General features: G+C 57.0%; 6 protein-coding genes across 6 annotated transcripts; 3 read left to right on the forward strand and 3 right to left on the reverse strand.

Annotated features, from left to right (window-relative positions):
• Positions 1 to 57: 57 nt before the first annotated feature.
• Positions 58 to 2,435, forward strand: IUM83_17768 (efflux pump 1; the record flags this gene model as incomplete). The annotated part of the gene is made up of 5 exons (XM_067942736.1): positions 58 to 579; positions 651 to 1,292; positions 1,357 to 1,414; positions 1,481 to 1,857; positions 1,932 to 2,435. The coding sequence occupies 5 exons, from the start codon at positions 58 to 60 to the stop codon at positions 2,433 to 2,435; spliced, it is 2,103 nt and encodes a 700-aa protein (XP_067780902.1).
• Positions 2,436 to 2,659: 224 nt separating this feature from the next.
• IUM83_17769 (sodium/hydrogen exchanger 3) lies at positions 2,660 to 4,299 on the reverse strand (the record flags this gene model as incomplete). Its single annotated transcript, XM_067942737.1, has 2 exons — positions 2,660 to 4,006; positions 4,090 to 4,299. The coding sequence occupies 2 exons, from the start codon at positions 4,297 to 4,299 to the stop codon at positions 2,660 to 2,662; spliced, it is 1,557 nt and encodes a 518-aa protein (XP_067780901.1).
• A 1,322-nt stretch (positions 4,300 to 5,621) lies between these two features.
• Positions 5,622 to 6,689, forward strand: IUM83_17770 (Glyoxylate/hydroxypyruvate reductase A; the record flags this gene model as incomplete). Its single annotated transcript, XM_067942738.1, has 1 exon — positions 5,622 to 6,689. The coding sequence occupies one exon, from the start codon at positions 5,622 to 5,624 to the stop codon at positions 6,687 to 6,689; it is 1,068 nt and encodes a 355-aa protein (XP_067780845.1).
• Positions 6,690 to 7,951: 1,262 nt separating this feature from the next.
• Positions 7,952 to 8,895, reverse strand: IUM83_17771 (uncharacterized protein; the record flags this gene model as incomplete). The annotated part of the gene is made up of 2 exons (XM_067942739.1): positions 7,952 to 8,362; positions 8,434 to 8,895. The coding sequence occupies 2 exons, from the start codon at positions 8,893 to 8,895 to the stop codon at positions 7,952 to 7,954; spliced, it is 873 nt and encodes a 290-aa protein (XP_067780922.1).
• An 87-nt stretch (positions 8,896 to 8,982) lies between these two features.
• IUM83_17772 (Multicopper oxidase) lies at positions 8,983 to 9,480 on the reverse strand (the record flags this gene model as incomplete). The annotated part of the gene is made up of 1 exon (XM_067942740.1): positions 8,983 to 9,480. One exon carries the CDS (start codon positions 9,478 to 9,480, stop codon positions 8,983 to 8,985), a length of 498 nt encoding a protein of 165 aa, XP_067780909.1.
• Positions 9,481 to 12,424: 2,944 nt separating this feature from the next.
• Positions 12,425 to 17,132, forward strand: IUM83_17773 (Calcyphosin-like protein; the record flags this gene model as incomplete). The annotated part of the gene is made up of 5 exons (XM_067942741.1): positions 12,425 to 12,573; positions 12,655 to 12,769; positions 12,847 to 12,933; positions 13,005 to 13,252; positions 14,849 to 17,132. 5 exons carry the CDS (start codon positions 12,425 to 12,427, stop codon positions 17,130 to 17,132), a joined length of 2,883 nt encoding a protein of 960 aa, XP_067780934.1.
• Between the last annotated feature and the right edge of the window lie 341 nt (positions 17,133 to 17,473).

The following is a 17,473-nucleotide window of genomic DNA, read 5'->3' on the forward strand; positions in this document are numbered from 1 at the left end:
CGGCGTCTGGATTTGTCTCTGAATGGCCTAACGCGCTTCCCTGGAGCGCGTGTGAGTATGCAGCTGCCAAGCTTGGAGGTGCTGCTGCTGAGCGATAACTTGCTGCATGTGCTGGAAGATATTATGGCGTTGGCGACGGCGCCTCGACTGTGTGAGTTGGACGTGCGGGACAACCCGCTTAGATTGAGCCACAACCGACTGTATCTGCTTGAGACATTGCTCTTCCACGAGACAAATATTGATGAGGATGTTCTACGCGAGTTGCACCGAGACGAAAACCTCAAAGCCTTCGACAGCGACTCGCAGTTCCCGAAGAAGCTACTCTACCGACCGCGCCTTCCTCGTCGACATGCATTTCCGATGCTGCAAATGCTGAATGCCGACTGGATCTCCGACGTGGAGTCTCGACAAGCGGAGATTGAGCGAGGCAGGCCTCTTGAATACTTTCGATCGCAAACCCGTGGCAGCAAGAAAGGGAAACTTGGTGCTAGCCGAAAAGCCAACAACACAGCGAGAGAGAACGGTATCAAAGTGAACGAAAGGCGCTTCGACGGAAGTCGGATGACCGTCGAGCAAATGGTAAGAAGTCGTCAACGTCTCATTTTTTTTCCCGCTTTCCTTGTCTAACTTTACTCACGTGTTGCTTTCAGCTCCGGAACGAAGCACGAAGTACTGCGATCCCGCTGCCGCAAGTTCTAAAGCATTATCAAATCGACACAGAGAGTTGTGAAGAGGTTCACGAAGCATCAGACGATTTGCCCGAGTTCACAGCAACTACGATAACTTTACAAAATATGGAACGCAGTGATGAGGTAGACGATGAACACGCGTTGATGCAGCAGCTTTTTCGGCCTACGACTTGGCAGTCGCAGCCACTGTCAGCAGATACAGATGAGACAAAAGGTGAAGCAGAGCCCGATGTTAAACGCCCAAGTGGAAGCAGCGAGACGGAGCCATGGAACTATCCGATCAGCACTTTTGACGACTTGCAAAGTGAGGAACGGCAATACGTCCGCTACAAGAGCAAACACGTTGGGGGCACGCTGGAGCGCGACGATCACTTTTTCGAGTCGACGACATTTCTCGACTGCGTGGCGCAGTGCGAGCGCTCTCGTCGACTGACGATTCGAGCAGTGGATTTACTAACACAACCGCACTCGACAACAGAGATCTCTAGTGAACTGTTCCCGTCTCGATCGACACCCTACCTGCCTTTGTCAGAAGCAGCAGCCACGCTGACAGACAACCTCACCTCAAATTTTACCAAACAACATGCACGAGAGAGTTTCCAGGTACCATTCATGCACTCTCTGATACTGTGAATCCACTATTGACGCTGTGCACTTGCTTTCCCAGCGCGTTACGGACTTTCAGCGGAAACAAGTGACAATCGGTGGTCATCGCATTGAAGCAGGTTCGTCGTGAGTCCATGGTTGCTCAAATTCGTAGCGACTCGTAACTCTTGGTGTCTTGTTCGCAGAGGTTGGTGATTACTTGTTTGGGGAGCATATCGCGCTGAGGCAGAAGACGAACCATCAACTGAGCGGTCAGGCTGCGAACGAGATTCGTTGGCGCGACAACGCGCACGGCATCGAAGCAAGCTTGGAGGAATCGCTGAGCAAGGTGAAGCTGCGTAATGCAGTAGACCTTGCCAATACACTCGATGGAGGCAAGGAGCAGAAGCGCCATATCCAGGCGCTGATCGACGCCGACGCGAAGGTGATTGAGGAAGAGCGCGTGATGGAGGAGCACAAGTCCCATCGACAGCGACTTCGGCGGATCAATGCTCGCCAAGTGGTAAAACCTCCGGCAAGACGTGACGTCGAGCTCGCGAAGAAGCTTGCAAGTTTGCACGAAGTACGAAGCATGACTCTTGTGTCTCTAAAGCTGTGTTAGGTATCTCTAACCTTCGTTGTCCTTGCCATCTTCAGGAATCGCCTTGGCAGGAACGCAACTGGAAGGCGAAGATGAAGCTTCTCGAACGCATGCAGGAAGACGGCGAGCCACCTGCAACATCGTCTCGCCGAGCAAAGAGGATACTCCCAACACGGTCCAAGCCGCAGTTGAAGTCGACACATTTCTCAACGTCTTCAAACAGTGTGAAGACATCGAAGGATGCTGCGGACGCTCCGCATGTGATGGCGAAATTCCGTACGATCGAGACTGTGGAGAAAGCGGCACTGGACCCGTTAGTTGAAGTGAACTCCCACAACCTCCTCGTGCGCTGCTCGGAAATCCGACAGAACAAAGACAAACACGTGAAGGCGCTTGCGATGCACCGCGATCGGTTCCTGGAGGATGAGGCGCAGTGGACACAAATGCGCCAAGACCCCATCAACGTCGTCCGCCGGCATCTACGGCGCAAACTGTACCAAGACATCCAGCAGGTTCAGATCGGCAACATGGAGTACTTCTACTCCTCAGTGTTCCAGTAGACAGCAGCGCGACAAACTCGAACGAAGACAACGCAGCCCACAGTGTCACAACTACGATTTCGTTAATAGTTAGCAGATTCCGCACAAGTGTGGAGCTCTTATCCCAGCTTTTCTATCGTACTTTTGCTAGCTCCGGGCAAAATCTGTGAACGGCTTGCCTAGCTGCACGATCTCATGGAGATCGTGGCAGCCGAGTTTCGTTTCCTCCCCAGAGGAAAGTTGCGTCACACGTCTTGGTCTCCATCCTCGATTTCGTTATACCTCGCGAGGTTGATCTCGCTCTTCGGACGCGGGTTGCCACCGAAGACCGGCTTGAGGTATTTCTCATCGAGCTCGACCCACCTGCTGTGAACGCTCTGCGAGCCAGGAGGGGACACATTCGAAGGCAGCAGCGGTTGCTGCTCGTCGGCCTCGCCAGTGAAGGCGTCCTCACCAGTCGAGATTTCCTGCTCGGGCTGCGGGTCCCCAGTAAGCCCCAGCACACGCAGCAGCGGCCCCGTCGCCATGCCGAAGAAAACCGTGGTGAACAGCACCAGGAAGAGCGTCGAACTCTTGAGAATGGCCGCGTGAACAGGGTCCCCCGTCACCACATTCAACACCAACGCAAACGCAATGGCGCCTCGCAGGCCGGAGAACCAGATGACGATCATGTACGAGAACGGGATCTTCTGCTGTTCCGAGCGCCCCAAGTTTGCCAGCGAGCACAGCGGGAACGTGTTGAGCGCTCTGGCCAGCAAGCACGCGCCGAAGTTGGCGAAGATGAACCCCCAGTCCCAGACGAACGAGTCGCGGTAGGCGAAGACGCTGAGCCCCAGATACAGGTAGATGAAGTTCTCGGCCAGGAACGCCATGGTCGAGAGCAGCTGCTTGAAGGCGAAGGCGCTGGCCTTGGAGATGTTGTACATGTGGTAGTGCCGGATGAAGACGCCGCTGAAGAACACGGCCAGCAGTCCGCTGAGCTCGAACAGGTCGGCGGCCAGGTAGCTCGCGTAGCAGCTCAGCAGGATGATGGACATCTCGTAGATGGGGTGCTGCCGCAGCGCCGGGTCCGAGTGGCGCAGGAAGTAGGCGGACGAGTAGCAGATGGCGCCGGCCAGCGCCACGGAGCCCACGCCGATGCTGAGCAGCCGGAAGACCATGAAGGCGGCCACCTGCACGTTCACGTCCGAATTGCCGCTCTCCACGAGCCTCTGGAAGAGCGTGAAGATGACGATGGCCACGGCGTCGTTCAGGACGCTCTCCCCGAAGACGAGGTTGAAGAGCAGCGACGGGGCCCTGCACTTCTTGAAGACCAGCAGTGTGGCCACCGGGTCGATGGCCGAGATGAGGGACCCGTAGAGGAAGGCCTCGGCCGACGTGAGCGGCGTGATGAGCCCCAGGCTGCCCAGCCAGAGCAGGATGCCGCCCGTGGCGAACGTGGCCAGCAGCGTGCCCACGATGGCCAGCAGCAGGATGGCGAAGAAGTTGCTGAAGAAGCCCTTGCGCTGCGTGTTGAAGCCCGCCTCCAGGATGATCGGCGGCAGCAGCCCCAGGAACAGGATCTGCGGGTCCAGCCCGGCGCCCTGCACGCGCTGCGACGGCGACAGAGGAGCTGTCAGTCAGGCGGCAATAGTGCAGTGCTGGCAACGCAACTGCAGCTGCAAAAGCGACTCACCACTTCGGACACGAGCGCGAGCAGCCCGCCGCTCAGCAGCCCGCAGAAGATGGCCCAGGACGACGTGGACAGCAGCGGCGCCTCGCGCATGCGGTCGATGCGGTAGGCCACGTTCACCAGCAGCAGCTGGATCACGGCGCACACCAGCAGCTCGGCGCCCGCCCAGCGCTGCTGCTCCTCCTGCTGCTCGGCCGCCAGCTCCAGCGGCATCGTCGGTCGAGCTCTGATTCCCTAAGCAGGCAAATCTTGCAATGACTCTGCCACGCACTGGTACAGTACTCAGCACGAAGAACAGTGCCAGGCGCTTACCGGCACAGTGTACCACGCAAAAAAAGCTGTAGCCTTTTTTGGTTACCGGTATGCATACCGATAGAGGTTCGGTTTGAAATATTATTAGTATCTAGCCTTCTCGACGTCTCCGATGTCGTCGTCCGAGTCGATCTAGCACGGGTTCTAGCTCTCATGGCCACTTTGTGTCGGGCTTTGAAGGCGTGCAACCAGCACCACGGCCCTCCAAAACCCTCTACGCCATACTCCCCTGCTACTACATGTACTGTCTTGGCCTCTAGCGTTGGAATTAGGTAGACTCGAAATGGGTCGGAGGTCGTTGACCCACTTTACGAGCTCCAGCTCTGCCACCAGACGTACATAGTTTCGTGCCGAACGCGCTTTCTTCTTACTGCTGCTATTCTTGGTAGCACACCGTTTGTGCAGTGTGCTCTTGATCCGTACCCACTTCGGCACTAGTATACATCTAAACTCCTAAGCAAACTCGGTAAGGTCAGGATAGTACTCACGAATAACCTTGCAAATGTTTTTGCACTCCTCTACAGCTCGGGCAACAGTAAGCTTCTCGCTTGCCGAGAAGGACGTGCGTCGCTTCTTGCGGCGAGGCGAGCGCTCCTTCCGTCTGACTTTCACTCTATACCCCGTGCGTCTCTCGCTCCCTAGCGCCGCGCCATGGCGGACGACGACGGCTCCTCCGTGCGCGTGGCCATGCGCATCTGGCCGCTCATCGGGCGCGAGAAGGTGGAGCGCTGCGATGAGTGTGTGTCCGTGCGAACCTCCGGGGTCGAATGACTGGCGATCAGTCACTATACTAGTACCAAACCGGTAAATTTGTAGCTAAATGAGTGTAGCGGAACTTATATGCCGAGGCAATGAGTTCCATTTCGACGCTTTTGGAAGTTCCAAATTGGAACATGATCTGACAGAACTGTTAGAAGCATAAGACCGATCTCTGCCAGGAGAATGTGCGGCGGCGCGGGCAGTGCTGCATCGATGTCGGCTGCCGCAGCCAGCCTATGGCCTGACCAGCTGAGAGAAGTTGGTGTGCACGGCATGTGCGCTCGATGTTTCACCCAGCCTGCCCGTGGGTGAAACCGTTTCAACCTCGTTTAACCCTCTCCAAACAATGGGTTATGAATACTGCACATAGAAAACCCAGCGTTCCAAGCGGTTTTTACACGTCTATGCGCGTAGAACCCGTTAGTTAAACTGCACCTCGGCCACGTCACATTGAGCTCCTCGCCATGGCCCTGCGTATCCCCGTGATCTCGTCCATCGAGGGCCTGGGCGCCGCCGTGCGCCAGCGTCTCGCTGCGTCCTCTGCCGCCGCCGCGCTCCTCGGTGAGCAGCGGCAGGTGGAGATCGTGGACGTGCCCGTCCCGGCTCAGGCCTCGTGGGCGCTGGACGCGGTGCAGCGCCGAGCGCTGGAAGACGCCGAGTTCGTGCTGGCGGACGCGGCGCTGGGCGCCCAGTTGCTGCTGGCCAAGGACCCATTCCCGCCCCGAGAGGCCCTTTTGACGCGGGTGAAATGGGTCCAGTCCACCTACGCGGGCGTGGAGCCCTTCTTCCAGCAGTTGGCGCTCTCGAAGCAGCCAGCGACGCCCCAATTCACCTTGACCCGCGCAGGCGGCATCATGCCGAACGCCATGGCCCAGTACGTCTTCGGGTGGGTCGTCGCGCTGGAGCGCAAGTTCCTAGAGGTGCAGAGCTACCAGCAGCAGCACAAGTACGCTCGGGAAGAGCTCCAGTACCGGTCCTTCCGCCAGTTGACCGTCGGTATCCTCGGTCTGGGGGAGATTGGCCAGGGCATCGGCCGGCTCATGAAGGCCGCGGGCTTCCGGGTCGTGGGCTTCAAGCGCCGCACCGGTGAGCAAGATGGCCACACTTTTGGCGACTGCGCGGACAGAGTGACGTCCGACCTGGACGACGTTCTGGGCGTGGCCGACTTCGTTGTGAACGTTCTCCCTAGCACTGCCGCCACGCGCGGGCTGTTGACGCTAGACAAGTTGCGGGTGTGCAAGCACAAGCAGCCCGTGTTCATCAACGTTGGACGTGGGGACGTCATCAAGGAGACGGAGTTGGTGCAGGCCCTGGACGACGGATTGCTCTCCAGGGCCGTGCTGGACGTGTTCGAGACGGAGCCGCTGCCCAAGGACAGTCCGCTGTGGACCCACCCGGCCGTGCTGCTCACCCCGCACGTGTCGGCGCTGAGTCTGCCCGAAGAAGTGGCCGACGTGTTCGTCAGGAACCTGGAGCTGCGGCTGAACGACGAGCCCATGCTGTACCCGGTCGACTGGGCCAACGGGTACTAGGTGCGATGGGGATGGAAAGGTTAGACTGTAGAAGACGTAGAGGGCAATGGTCGATCGATCAAGCGTTTCCAGGATGAAGTCGTATTTGGCCAAGTGCCGGTCATATTGCATTCGGCTATCAATCGAGCTTTGGAACAGTTGTCGAAGCTGTTCGCTCTTATACTCCTGGGTTAGCAGTCAAAAGAAATGTCCAAAGTAGGCGCTTGCTCCTCTTAAACTTCTTAAAGAAGCCCACAACACGCTCAATGCCCTTGATAAGAGAATTTACTCCTCCAGGAAGACGGACCGCAGCTCTCTCTTCGCCGTCCGCCCGAGTTTTCCCCTTTACTGCTTGAAATCGGAGGTTTGATACTGATTCACGTCGCCGAGAGGCACGCGCATCTTATCCGTGGCAGCGCCGTCTTCAACACGGCAGAAATCAGCGTAGATCCGTCTTGCTTAGTGGTGACCCTGGAAGCTGTCACTATCAGGCTGTCGCCGCTAGCGAGCAGAACGACGGCAACAGCTAGCAGGGCCCCGGTAAAACGCATAGTGGCTGTTGAAAACAGTCGAAGTATTCAAGAGATATCGTTTGGTACAGTGGAGCGCAAATTTGAAATGCAAAGGCACAAAGCCTACAGAAGGCCAGGAAATCGCGGATACAGTCACGACGAGTAACAGCACATCCGAAGAGGAGATTGTATCTTTGGATAAGCGTTTGTAAACGCGTAATTTAACAAACTCCTGCCACCTCGATTCTATCTGAAGAAATGGGAAAGGTGGGGGGATGGGGTCTTTAACGCTTTCAACAGCCTGGAGAATAGAAACTTTCGGTTCTGCGACTGCTTGTTTGGTCGAATTACTGTCAGGCGTATTGTTGAGTAGTGCTTGTAGTCCAGCGACCCGTATAGCCGACTTGGTCGTAGGATTCAGCCGAGCTGATTGTTCGGCTTCTAGAGCAGCAACCCGTGGCTCTGCTAAGCTTGCTCGCGGTGCGCTGACTGGAAGGCTTGATGCTTCCAGTAGAGCTTTCAACGCGGCCACCTTGGCTTCAGCGGCGAGGACGTGTATAGCACTTGCAGACGGTTGGGGCGGTGATGCCATGGCACACAGCCAACGGTGAACTCGTGCGACTTGGGGGGGGGGGCATTGCGTATTTTACAACAGTCCATCAATTGTCTAGTGCTTGTCAGCGTGGCCATCGCAGACGCTCAGGACGCTGTTGGAGAAGGCCTGGACGCCAGCCTGCTGGAGCTGGTCCTCGCCCTCCACGAAGATCATGGCTAGGCCTGCCAGTCGATGTGGCAGTGCATGATCCAGGCGCCCGGGTTGTCTGCCGTGAAGCGCAGCACCAGGTAGCCGATGTCCACGCACTTGTGGTCATCGTTGGCGTCCGTGGTGCACGGCGGCACGGTGTAGACGTCGCGCATCATGGCGCCCTGCAGCTTGAGCGGGGGTAGGTTGCCACTGCGGACGTCCTTGATGGACGCCGTGCCGCTGCCCACGACCCAGGGCGCGTGCGTGTGCATGTGGAACGGGTGCTGCTCGTTCGTGTCGTTCACGAGCACCACCTCGATGTGCTTGCCGTACTCGATAGCGCGGGCGTTCGCTGATGCCGGTAGGTCCGCAGTGGACAAGCCGCTGGCGATCGTGAAAAGGGGCGGCTCCGTGGGCTCCTGAAGTGGCTGTAGTTGCTGCCGTCAATGGAGAAGTAGCCGAGCGGAGGTTGTCCCGGACCCGGAGAGCTCAAGTTGAATTCGAGAACCGCTCGATCGGTGGTCACAGCCGGTAGTCCGGCGGGCGCGAGGGGCATGAAGTCGAACTCGCCGACGGTCGTCTTGTCCTCGCACACCGTGGTCGTGGGCTCCGGGCCCTCTTCGTCCTTGTAGTGGACAATCGCCAGCGCTTCGTCGTTGAAACCCAGTTCGGCCGTGGCGACACTACCCGCAGTCCACGGAAGACCGCTCAGCGCCCTGGCTCGCATCCAGAAGGAGTCCGTGGGGCTGCTGCTGTAGTCACCCGCGTTCTTGGCCTGCACGATGATGTAGCGCTGACCAGCGTTGATGAGGAGCGTGTTGATCGGGTCCGACGGCTGCAGCGGCTCGCTGTCCGCGGCAATGACTCGGAAGTCGTGGTCGTTGATGCTGAACTCGAACGGCGCCAGCGCCGCCATGTTCATGAGGCGCAGGCGGTACTTGCGGCCATCCAAGAAGCGGAAGTGCTCCAGCGGCTGGTTCGGGTTGCAATCGGTGATGTTGTTGAGTGCCGCAACTGTGCAGTTGTAGCGGGCGAGGCTGTTGATGGAGACGGTGTCCTAGATAGGGGCTCCTCGAGGGGGTTCGTGATAAATGTCGTCCAGCTGGATCGTGTACTCTTCGTCGATATCCTGCTCCCACGACTCGAGTTCACTCTCCGGCGCGTGAACGATGATAGGGCCACGAAGACCGAAAGCGTACTGCGTGCCGCGGTGGCTGTGCCACCAAAAGCTACCTGCTTTGTCAGGTGTGAAGCGATAGGTGACAGTCCGGTTCGGGTCGATGTTGCACTGCGTGATCTCCGGGACGCCGTCTATCTCCTGGGTGCCTAGCTGTCGGAGGCCGTGCCAGTGCAAGCAGGTTGGCTCATCGAGCTCATTGGTGACGCGCGCCTCGACTTCCTGGCCGAGTTGCACATCGATGGCGGCCTCGTGAGCAGGCCGGTTACTGATGCCAAGGGAGTTGGCCGGGACTCCGTCGAAAACTGCTGCAACCGGTGTCACTCGCCAGTCGTACGAGACGACATCGGCATCGACGCCGGTAGCTTGGAAAGCCATACCAGTGAAAGCGATGCAGGTGGCGCTGGTAAGTCGTGAAAAGGTCATTTTTGAAGTGGACGCTAGAGGGACGTGATACTGCTTGCGAGTCGTGGCGTCCGCAGTTGGTGGGTTGGTCCGCTCGTTGTCCGTGCAGGTAAATTTGTGAATGAGACCGCTCCAGCCGGTATCTTTGTCGTGACGACTAGCAAGTGCTGGTAGCGGTGTTGGGTGTGCGTAACATGATGTCCTGGATTAACTGCGGCAAGCGGTGCTGGTGTGGTGCTCACTGGTTTTCAACCTTCATTTGATACTCAGCTGTGGAGCTCTTCGCTACGTCCTTTGCGCGTTGGCGGAAAGATACTACGCGCTGGTGACGCTAATGGATCAAGTTATTGCCGACTACTTGCAAATAAACGGTGTCGGTCCACCCGCCAAGTGTAGCTATGTACCGAGAGGTTCGTTGAAATCTACCGATATGGCCCGTTCACGTTAGAGAATCCGGCCGAGGCAAGACGCACCACTTAACACTTAGCTGAACCTCTCGGTGTCAAGCAACGCCGTGAAGCGCAGGTTCTATTCGTGTGGATGCCATTGTGCGTATCGCTGCTTCACAGAGGAACCAGCCGAGCGCCTGAACTCACCCTACTGAGATAATATCTCATATTATGAGGCTTTGGCATTCGTTTTGGTATCTTGGACTTTCACTGGTTGCTGGAAAGTTTGTTTGTAGCCTCCCGATCGGTGCCATAATGTATATAATATAGATGCGGTGCCACAAGAAATACAAAGATGAAATTCGATCACTCGGATGGTAAATTTCTGATATATTACGAATATATTACTTACACATCAGTATACGTGTATACAACAATTATTGTGGAAACGAAAATCAAAGGCTCATATCTCGGTAGGGTGAGCCGAGGCGCTCGGCTGGTTCCTCTGTGAAGCAGCTATACACACAATGGCATCCAAACGGGTAGAACCTGCGCTTCACGGCGTTGCTTGACACCGAGAGGTTCAGCTAAGTGTTAAGTGGTGCGTCTTGCCTCGGCCGGATTCTCTAACGTGAACGGGCCATATCGGTAGATTTCAACGAACCTCTCGGTACATAGCTACACTTGGCGGGTGGACCGACACCGTTTATTTGCAAGTAGTCGGCAATAACTTGATCCATTAGCGTCACCAGCGCGTAGTATCTTTCCGCCAACGCGCAAAGGACGTAGCGAAGAGCTCCACAGCTGAGTATCAAATGAAGGTTGAAAACCAGTGAGCACCACACCAGCACCGCTTGCCGCAGTTAATCCAGGACATCATGTTACGCACACCCAACACCGCTACCAGCACTTGCTAGTCGTCACGACAAAGATACCGGCTGGAGCGGTCTCATTCACAAATTTACCTGCACGGACAACGAGCGGACCAACCCACCAACTGCGGACGCCACGACTCGCAAGCAGTATCACGTCCCTCTAGCGTCCACTTCAAAAATGACCTTTTCACGACTTACCAGCGCCACCTGCATCGCTTTCACTGGTATGGCTTTCCAAGCTACCGGCGTCGATGCCGATGTCGTCTCGTACGACTGGCGAGTGACACCGGTTGCAACAGTTTTCGACGGAGTCCCGGCCAACTCCCTTGGCATCAGTAACCGGCCTGCTCACGAGGCCGCCATCGATGTGCAACTCGGCCAGGAAGTCGAGGTGCGCGTCACCAATGAGCTCGATGAGCCAACCTGCTTGCACTGGCACGGCCTCCGACAGCTAGGCACCCAGGAGATGGACGGCGTCCCGGAGATCACGCAGTGCAACATCGACCCGAACCGGACTGTCACCTATCGCTTCACACCTCCACTTTGGCCCACGACAACATCATACATAGTACTCGAACGTAGTGTTGGCCACAAAAAGGTAAAGGTGACGAACAGCGCCAGTTGATACTTTGGATAGTGCAGTGCGTGCAGGTCACAACCAGCACAACAGGAATATCTTGCCAGGTCTCTGCCGTTCCCGCCAGCAGGTCCGCGGCCAGCAGCCCCGCGTTCATGCAGCGCGCGTGCAAGCGGACGATCATGGAGTCGTGGTCCAAGTCGCGCGTGGTGTGGCCTCTCGAAAAAAAGGCAACATCTTGACGGCCGGTCCACATGGCTACATTCATACAGAAAGCCAGTCGCAAATCACGGGAGCTCCCGCCGAATCCTGGCTCGACCAATGTCTGACGGCCAGCACATTTTCGACCAGCTCTTGCCCACGTCGAACCTCCGAGATCAGTCTACAATTCATCACAAGTAGCGCACTACTGAAGCATCAGGAAGCCCATCGCAACCTCCGACAATGCAGGGAATCTTCACGCTCGCGCTGCTGCTGCTGAACGGCTGGCTGGGCCTCGGGGCCGAGGCGGTCGACGATCGCCGCTTCATGGGCGGCGCCGTCGTCGAGAACAAGAACTGCAACGACTGCGCCACCGCACCGGTGGTGCACACACTGTTGGCGCACACCAGCAAGGACAAGGAGAACAACTGAGTCGTGGAAGAAGAAGGAGAAAGAGAAGAAAAAGAAGAGGAGAATTAAACACTGTCTCTAGTGGGCGCAAGATACACGCTCGAGGCGGCGTATGCATTAATATATGAGCCCTGGTCAAGGCGGGGTTGCCTGTTGTCTAGTAGGTTGGTGCCTGGTAAACTTTTTTGCATTTGGGTGGGTGACGTCGCCCTCCGTCACGAAGCTGAAGCTGTAGACGAATTTAGAGATGCTCAAGTCTGAACTTGCCTTTGCGAAGTTCTCTATCGGAGTTTGAGACTGCGTCAGGGGTGGTTGATGGCCGTGGGGTCGGTATTTTTGGCGGACAACGGCTCGTGTGGTGCAGTGAGTGCCGCGGGCTGTTTCGCAGCGCAGGAATAGGCGACAGAGCTCTACAGAGGCGCATTTCGACTTCCAGCGAGCGGCAGGAGAAGCGGAGCTGGGTGATGGCGCTCTCGACGCACGCGGGCGACGGCGGAAAAGCCATGTCGTCGCTCACGCAGTGGAAGGAGAGGCAGCAGCAGTGTGCGGACCAGGTGGACCTGCATGCCTTGCTGAACAATGTCCGTGCTTCACTGCGGACCCAGGGCTTAGTGTGAGTCAGCGACTGAAACCAAACGGAGGCTTGTTCTTCTCACTCTAAGCTAATCGATTTGTTAAACTTTGGTGTGAACAGTGCGTGGGTGCACTTGAGCCTTGCGCTGGAAAAAGCGCAGAGTGAAAATGGCGGATTGACCAACGGCGCGCTCAAGCGCTTGCTCAATGACTGTCGAGTGCCAATCTCGGACGTGGTATGGCCGTCCGATGTTGCGATTGAATTGTGGAACTTCGAGCTAACCTGATGAGTTATCTGCTGCCGTTCGTACAGGATGCAAGGGCTTTAGTTCAGCGACTCAGTCAAGGCGCCGCTGAGGATGGACGAGTTTCAACGGACGCGATCAAGAATCTCATCTTCGTACGTCTACCTCGGAGCTGCGCGTCGAGTTATTGTTATGCGAGTACTAATCTAGCGCCTTCGTGCTACAGGGAGCGCTGTCCGGCCGGAAACTAGAGTTCGTGCAGTCGGGTTTTGATACACTGGATCGCAAGGGTGTCGGGTATCTGGCACTTCAAGACATCTTAGCGGCGCATGACGCCGCGCGTCACCCTGCCGTCATGTTTGGCGAGCAGACTGCTGAGCAAGCTGCACGAGAATTTCAGACAGCGTTCATGACTGCAGCTCGCCGGACTGGAACAGCATTCGTCAGCTGGGCTCAATGGTTGACGTATTTCCAGTGCGTAGCTGCGCAAGCTCCCAGCGACGAGTACTTCGAGCTATTGATGAAGCGTGTGTGGCACGCGGATACGCGTTGCTCACTTCAAGAAGCTGCTGGTGGTGCTGACCTTAACTACCGAATGGATTCCGTCCCACCTCCTGCTCCAGCAACTGTGGCGTCAGTGTCGCTGCTCCAAGCTCTGCAGCAGAACCAAAGCACCAGCAACAAAGCTAAAGTGGTGCTATCCATTTCTACAACAGCACCGCCACTAGGGCAAAATCGCTCGAATAGTTTCAACTTCTCGCCGATGGACCCTGATGCTTCGCCGCGCGGAACAGCGGTACATACGACCAACGAGTTCCTCAAAGGGTCTCAGTTCGCTGCTTGTCTTACTGAAGTTACGTCGCCAGTCTCGCCCGTGTCAAGTGTTCACTCCGGGGTTGGCCCTTCGGTTGAAACTCTTGATCCTGGAGCAGCGTCAGTGCTGCGAAAGCTGCAGAGTGGCCTTCGTGGACGTGGAATCCAAGCCCTCGTAGAACTAGGACGATGTCTGCGTCTGGGTGATGCAGATGGTGACTCGATGCTAAGTCTTGGCGAGTTCCGGCGTGCTCTTCAGAAGTCATACGAGGCCACAAGCGCAACAACGCAAAACTACACGCCACTCAGCGACGCCGATCTCCGTGGCCTTTTTCGTCATTTGGACTGTGATCGAACGGGAACTGTCCCTGTCGATTCAGCCCTCGACCTAGTGCGTGGAACCATGAGCTCTCGCCGACTGCGTCTCGTTCATTCTGCGTACCAGACGTTGGCTCGAGAAACTGGAGCTGCTATGCTAGATGCCTGCGATGTTGTTCAGCGATACGACGCCAGTCGCCATCCAGATGTGATCGCTCAGCGCAAGAGCGAGGAACAATGTTTTCGCGAATTTGTCGAGAACTTCGACATGGATGAAAGTGGTGGCGAGGGAACTAGTGGTGCCCCAGGGAAAATTCTACCCCGTCAATGGGAAGGCTATTACCACAATGTTAGTTTTCTCGTTGCAGACGACGACTTATTTGAACTCGTCGTGCGCAATACCTGGCAGCTCCCGTCGACGCGAAGTCCGGCGCAACCGGCTAGTAAAAGGCATGCACCTCCACCAATTCTGACGGATAGTCCGCGAGGAACCATTCCTGCTGGGAATGGAGTGCGTCAGCCCACACCAACCAGTGGTGAAATTACGTGGCGCGGAAGACGCAGCGCTGGTCCAGGCATGGCTAGCCAGCAGGCTTTTTCGATCCTCCAACCTGACTTGGTAGATCATGTACCTCCATCAGGAGTTATTAGCCCTTCGAGTGCGATGAACTTGGCACCGCCCCGGTCCCCTGGCAAGCAGTCTAAAGACCTTCGCCGCATGGTTCATTCTCTCCGATGCGAGTTGAAAGAGCGTGGGCTGGGAGGGTTTATCATGCTGCAGCAGCAACTTCGTCGAGCGGCTGGGAGATCGGATGAGGACTTTGTGGACGAACTCAATGACGGGAATGTCGGCTTCCATGAATTTGTTCGTGCGCTCAAAAGCAGTGGCGTGCATGTCACCGGTCGTGACGCTCAAGCTCTGTTTTACCATTTCGATAGCAACCACGACGGCACGATGAGTGTCACGGAATTCCTCACCGGTGTGCGAGAACCTATGAACGCGCGGCGGCAACTTGTAGTGCGTATGGCATTCGACACCCTCGATCGATCAGGAAGTGGAGAGCTTGATGCTGGCACAATTGCAGCGGCATTCGACGCAAGAAGACTGCCTGAGGTAATGACTGGTCGGAAGACTGACTGCGAGGCGCACGCAGAATTCCTCGACATCTTCGGCCTAGTGACTGAGCGACAACGCCAGCGGCGCATCAACTTTGACGTGTGGGAACGCTTCTACGCTAATGTGAGCGCTGCAATCGATGAAGATGACCAGTTTGAGCAAATGGTGCGCAACGCATGGCACGTTGGGCCTAGTTCAGGTGGACGCGTGCCGGCTGCAAGTGGCAGGCCAGTGTCAGCTGAAGCAGTTCGTGGGATTCAACGGCAAGACCCTGGCCGCTCCAGTTTGCACGAAATACTGGACCACACGTCGTCGTACTCGAGTAGTCCAACTTCCTCCAGCGCTGGACCCAGCCCAAGCATGACACTTCGACGAGCAAGAAACAACGTGAGCAATTCCATTGCTGCTTGTCTCGGCAACGCCCCGTCATCGCAGCAGCAACGAACGTCCACCGAGATCTCAACGGGCTTAACTTCTCCTGGGAAACGTGAATTCCACCTACACCCAGCCGGAATCCAAGCTATCTTGACCAGGCTCAAGCAAGTGCTGCAATCTCAAGGCACGCCGGGCTTCTGCACTCTTAACCGGCGCCTCCAATCGGCTCGAACCAATGCCATGAACTTGCAGGACCTCCGGAGTACGGCTGTGGATTGCGAATTGACACTCCCGGGAGGTCTTACCGATGGGGATCTTCGGCTACTTTTCCAGTATCTCGACAGCGATGGCGACGGCCGTGTTTCACCCGACGAGCTGATCAACATCGTGCGACCTGCACTTATCGGGCGCCGGCTGGAGTGCGTCCGCGAGGCGTTCGCAAAATTGGCCAAGATGAGAAATACTCGTGAAGCGGAGAAAGCCCTGCTGGAGCCCAGCGATGTTGTCGAGGAGTTTGATGCAAGCGCTCACCCGGACGTAATGGCCGGTCGCAGAGGAGTCGATCATGTATGTCGAGAATTTCTTGAGACGTTTGATATCGATGGCGGGGCTCAGGATGGGAAGGTTACTTGGGAGCAGTGGCGCGGGTACTACCACAACGTCAGTGCCAGTATCGCATCGGACAAGCTCTTCGAAGAGATGGTATGCAACGTGTGGCATCTCGACAGTAGCAACAGCAAGTCTTCATACAAGTCTGACGCTGACGCGGATGCAGCGGCGCAACCACAGCAACAGCAAGATAACCAGCGAAGTATGGGCAACGGCAGTGCTTCTTCCTTCGGAGGTTCACATCTGTCGACCACTCCAATAGCTGCAGGGGTCCGATCTACCGCTGCACTGCCCGAGATGCCGGTACAATTGGTCAGGGAGAGGAAGATTTTATCATTGAAAGACGTAGCGAGTGGCACTGGGATGACCGATCCCAGTCGGTCGGCGTCGTTGAGGGGCCAACCACTCGGTGTCGAAGCTGTGCCAACGTACACGGGTGACACGGTTCTCCACGCTATCCGATACCGCGTTCGACAGAGTAACTCGCTAGCAGACGTGGTGCAGCTCCGTACGCGGTTGCACCAGGCTGCCGATCCTCGAACGGGGACCGTCACATATCTCCGCTGCTGCGACGCATTGAACAGCGCTCTGGGGCTCGCGCTCGGCGAGGCTCAAGGACGCGTGCTGTTCGAGCACCTGTCGCACTTCTACCAGGGCAACGGTGATGACAGTAGCAGCAACGCCGGCGGGCGCTTCCTCCAACACCAGCACCGCGTCAACAGCTACGACGGCGGAGCGGGCAACCGCCTGCCGCTGCAACTGGTACTCGGTTGTCTGCTGGAGCGGCTCAGCCCGCCGTGTCTGGCCAGCGCGACACAGGTGTTTTCGGCATTGCAGGCGGCGGGCAAGGGCCGCGTGTTCCCTGCGGCGCTCGCGTCCAGCTTCCAGGCCGCGCGACACCCGGACGTTGTGCTCGGTCGCGCCAGCGCGGCCCAAGTGTTCCAGGACTTCGCGGTCAACTTCGAGGTGGCGGGCGGCTCGGGCGACGGCACCGTGGCCTTCGCGCACTTCGAGGCATACTGCGTGAACCTGCGCGCCGCGCTGGGCAGCGACGAGCTGCTGCAGCTGGTGCTGCGCGACTGCTTCGCGGCGGCGGACGGTAGAGGTACAGCTAGTTCGTAGGGACAGGCAAGTTGAAGTTCATGTAGCCATCTCAGCAATCGACAGCTGTTTGGGGTGTCTCGTTGCCGGATCAGAGTTGTCGACATTCGGTGGACGGTATCCGTTGCACGAAAATAGCCACGCGCGCCCTGCTGAGTCAGATACGCGGCTACCGTGGATCCTCGTTAACCGAGTGATTCTTATGCACGTTGCCGTTCATGTCTGCGAACACAACCATACAATTCGTGCCGTGAAAACAGGTACCCCCTATCTTATTCCAAGCTATAGGGTCTGGGCACGACCGTTATGCCGCCGACGTCAGCGAAGTTGCGCGATTGATTGAACACTGCCGAATTCCTGGC

Source organism: Phytophthora cinnamomi (genome assembly GCF_018691715.1).
Source record: "Phytophthora cinnamomi strain GKB4 chromosome Unknown Contig123, whole genome shotgun sequence".
NCBI lineage: Eukaryota > Oomycota > Peronosporomycetes > Peronosporales > Peronosporaceae > Phytophthora > Phytophthora cinnamomi.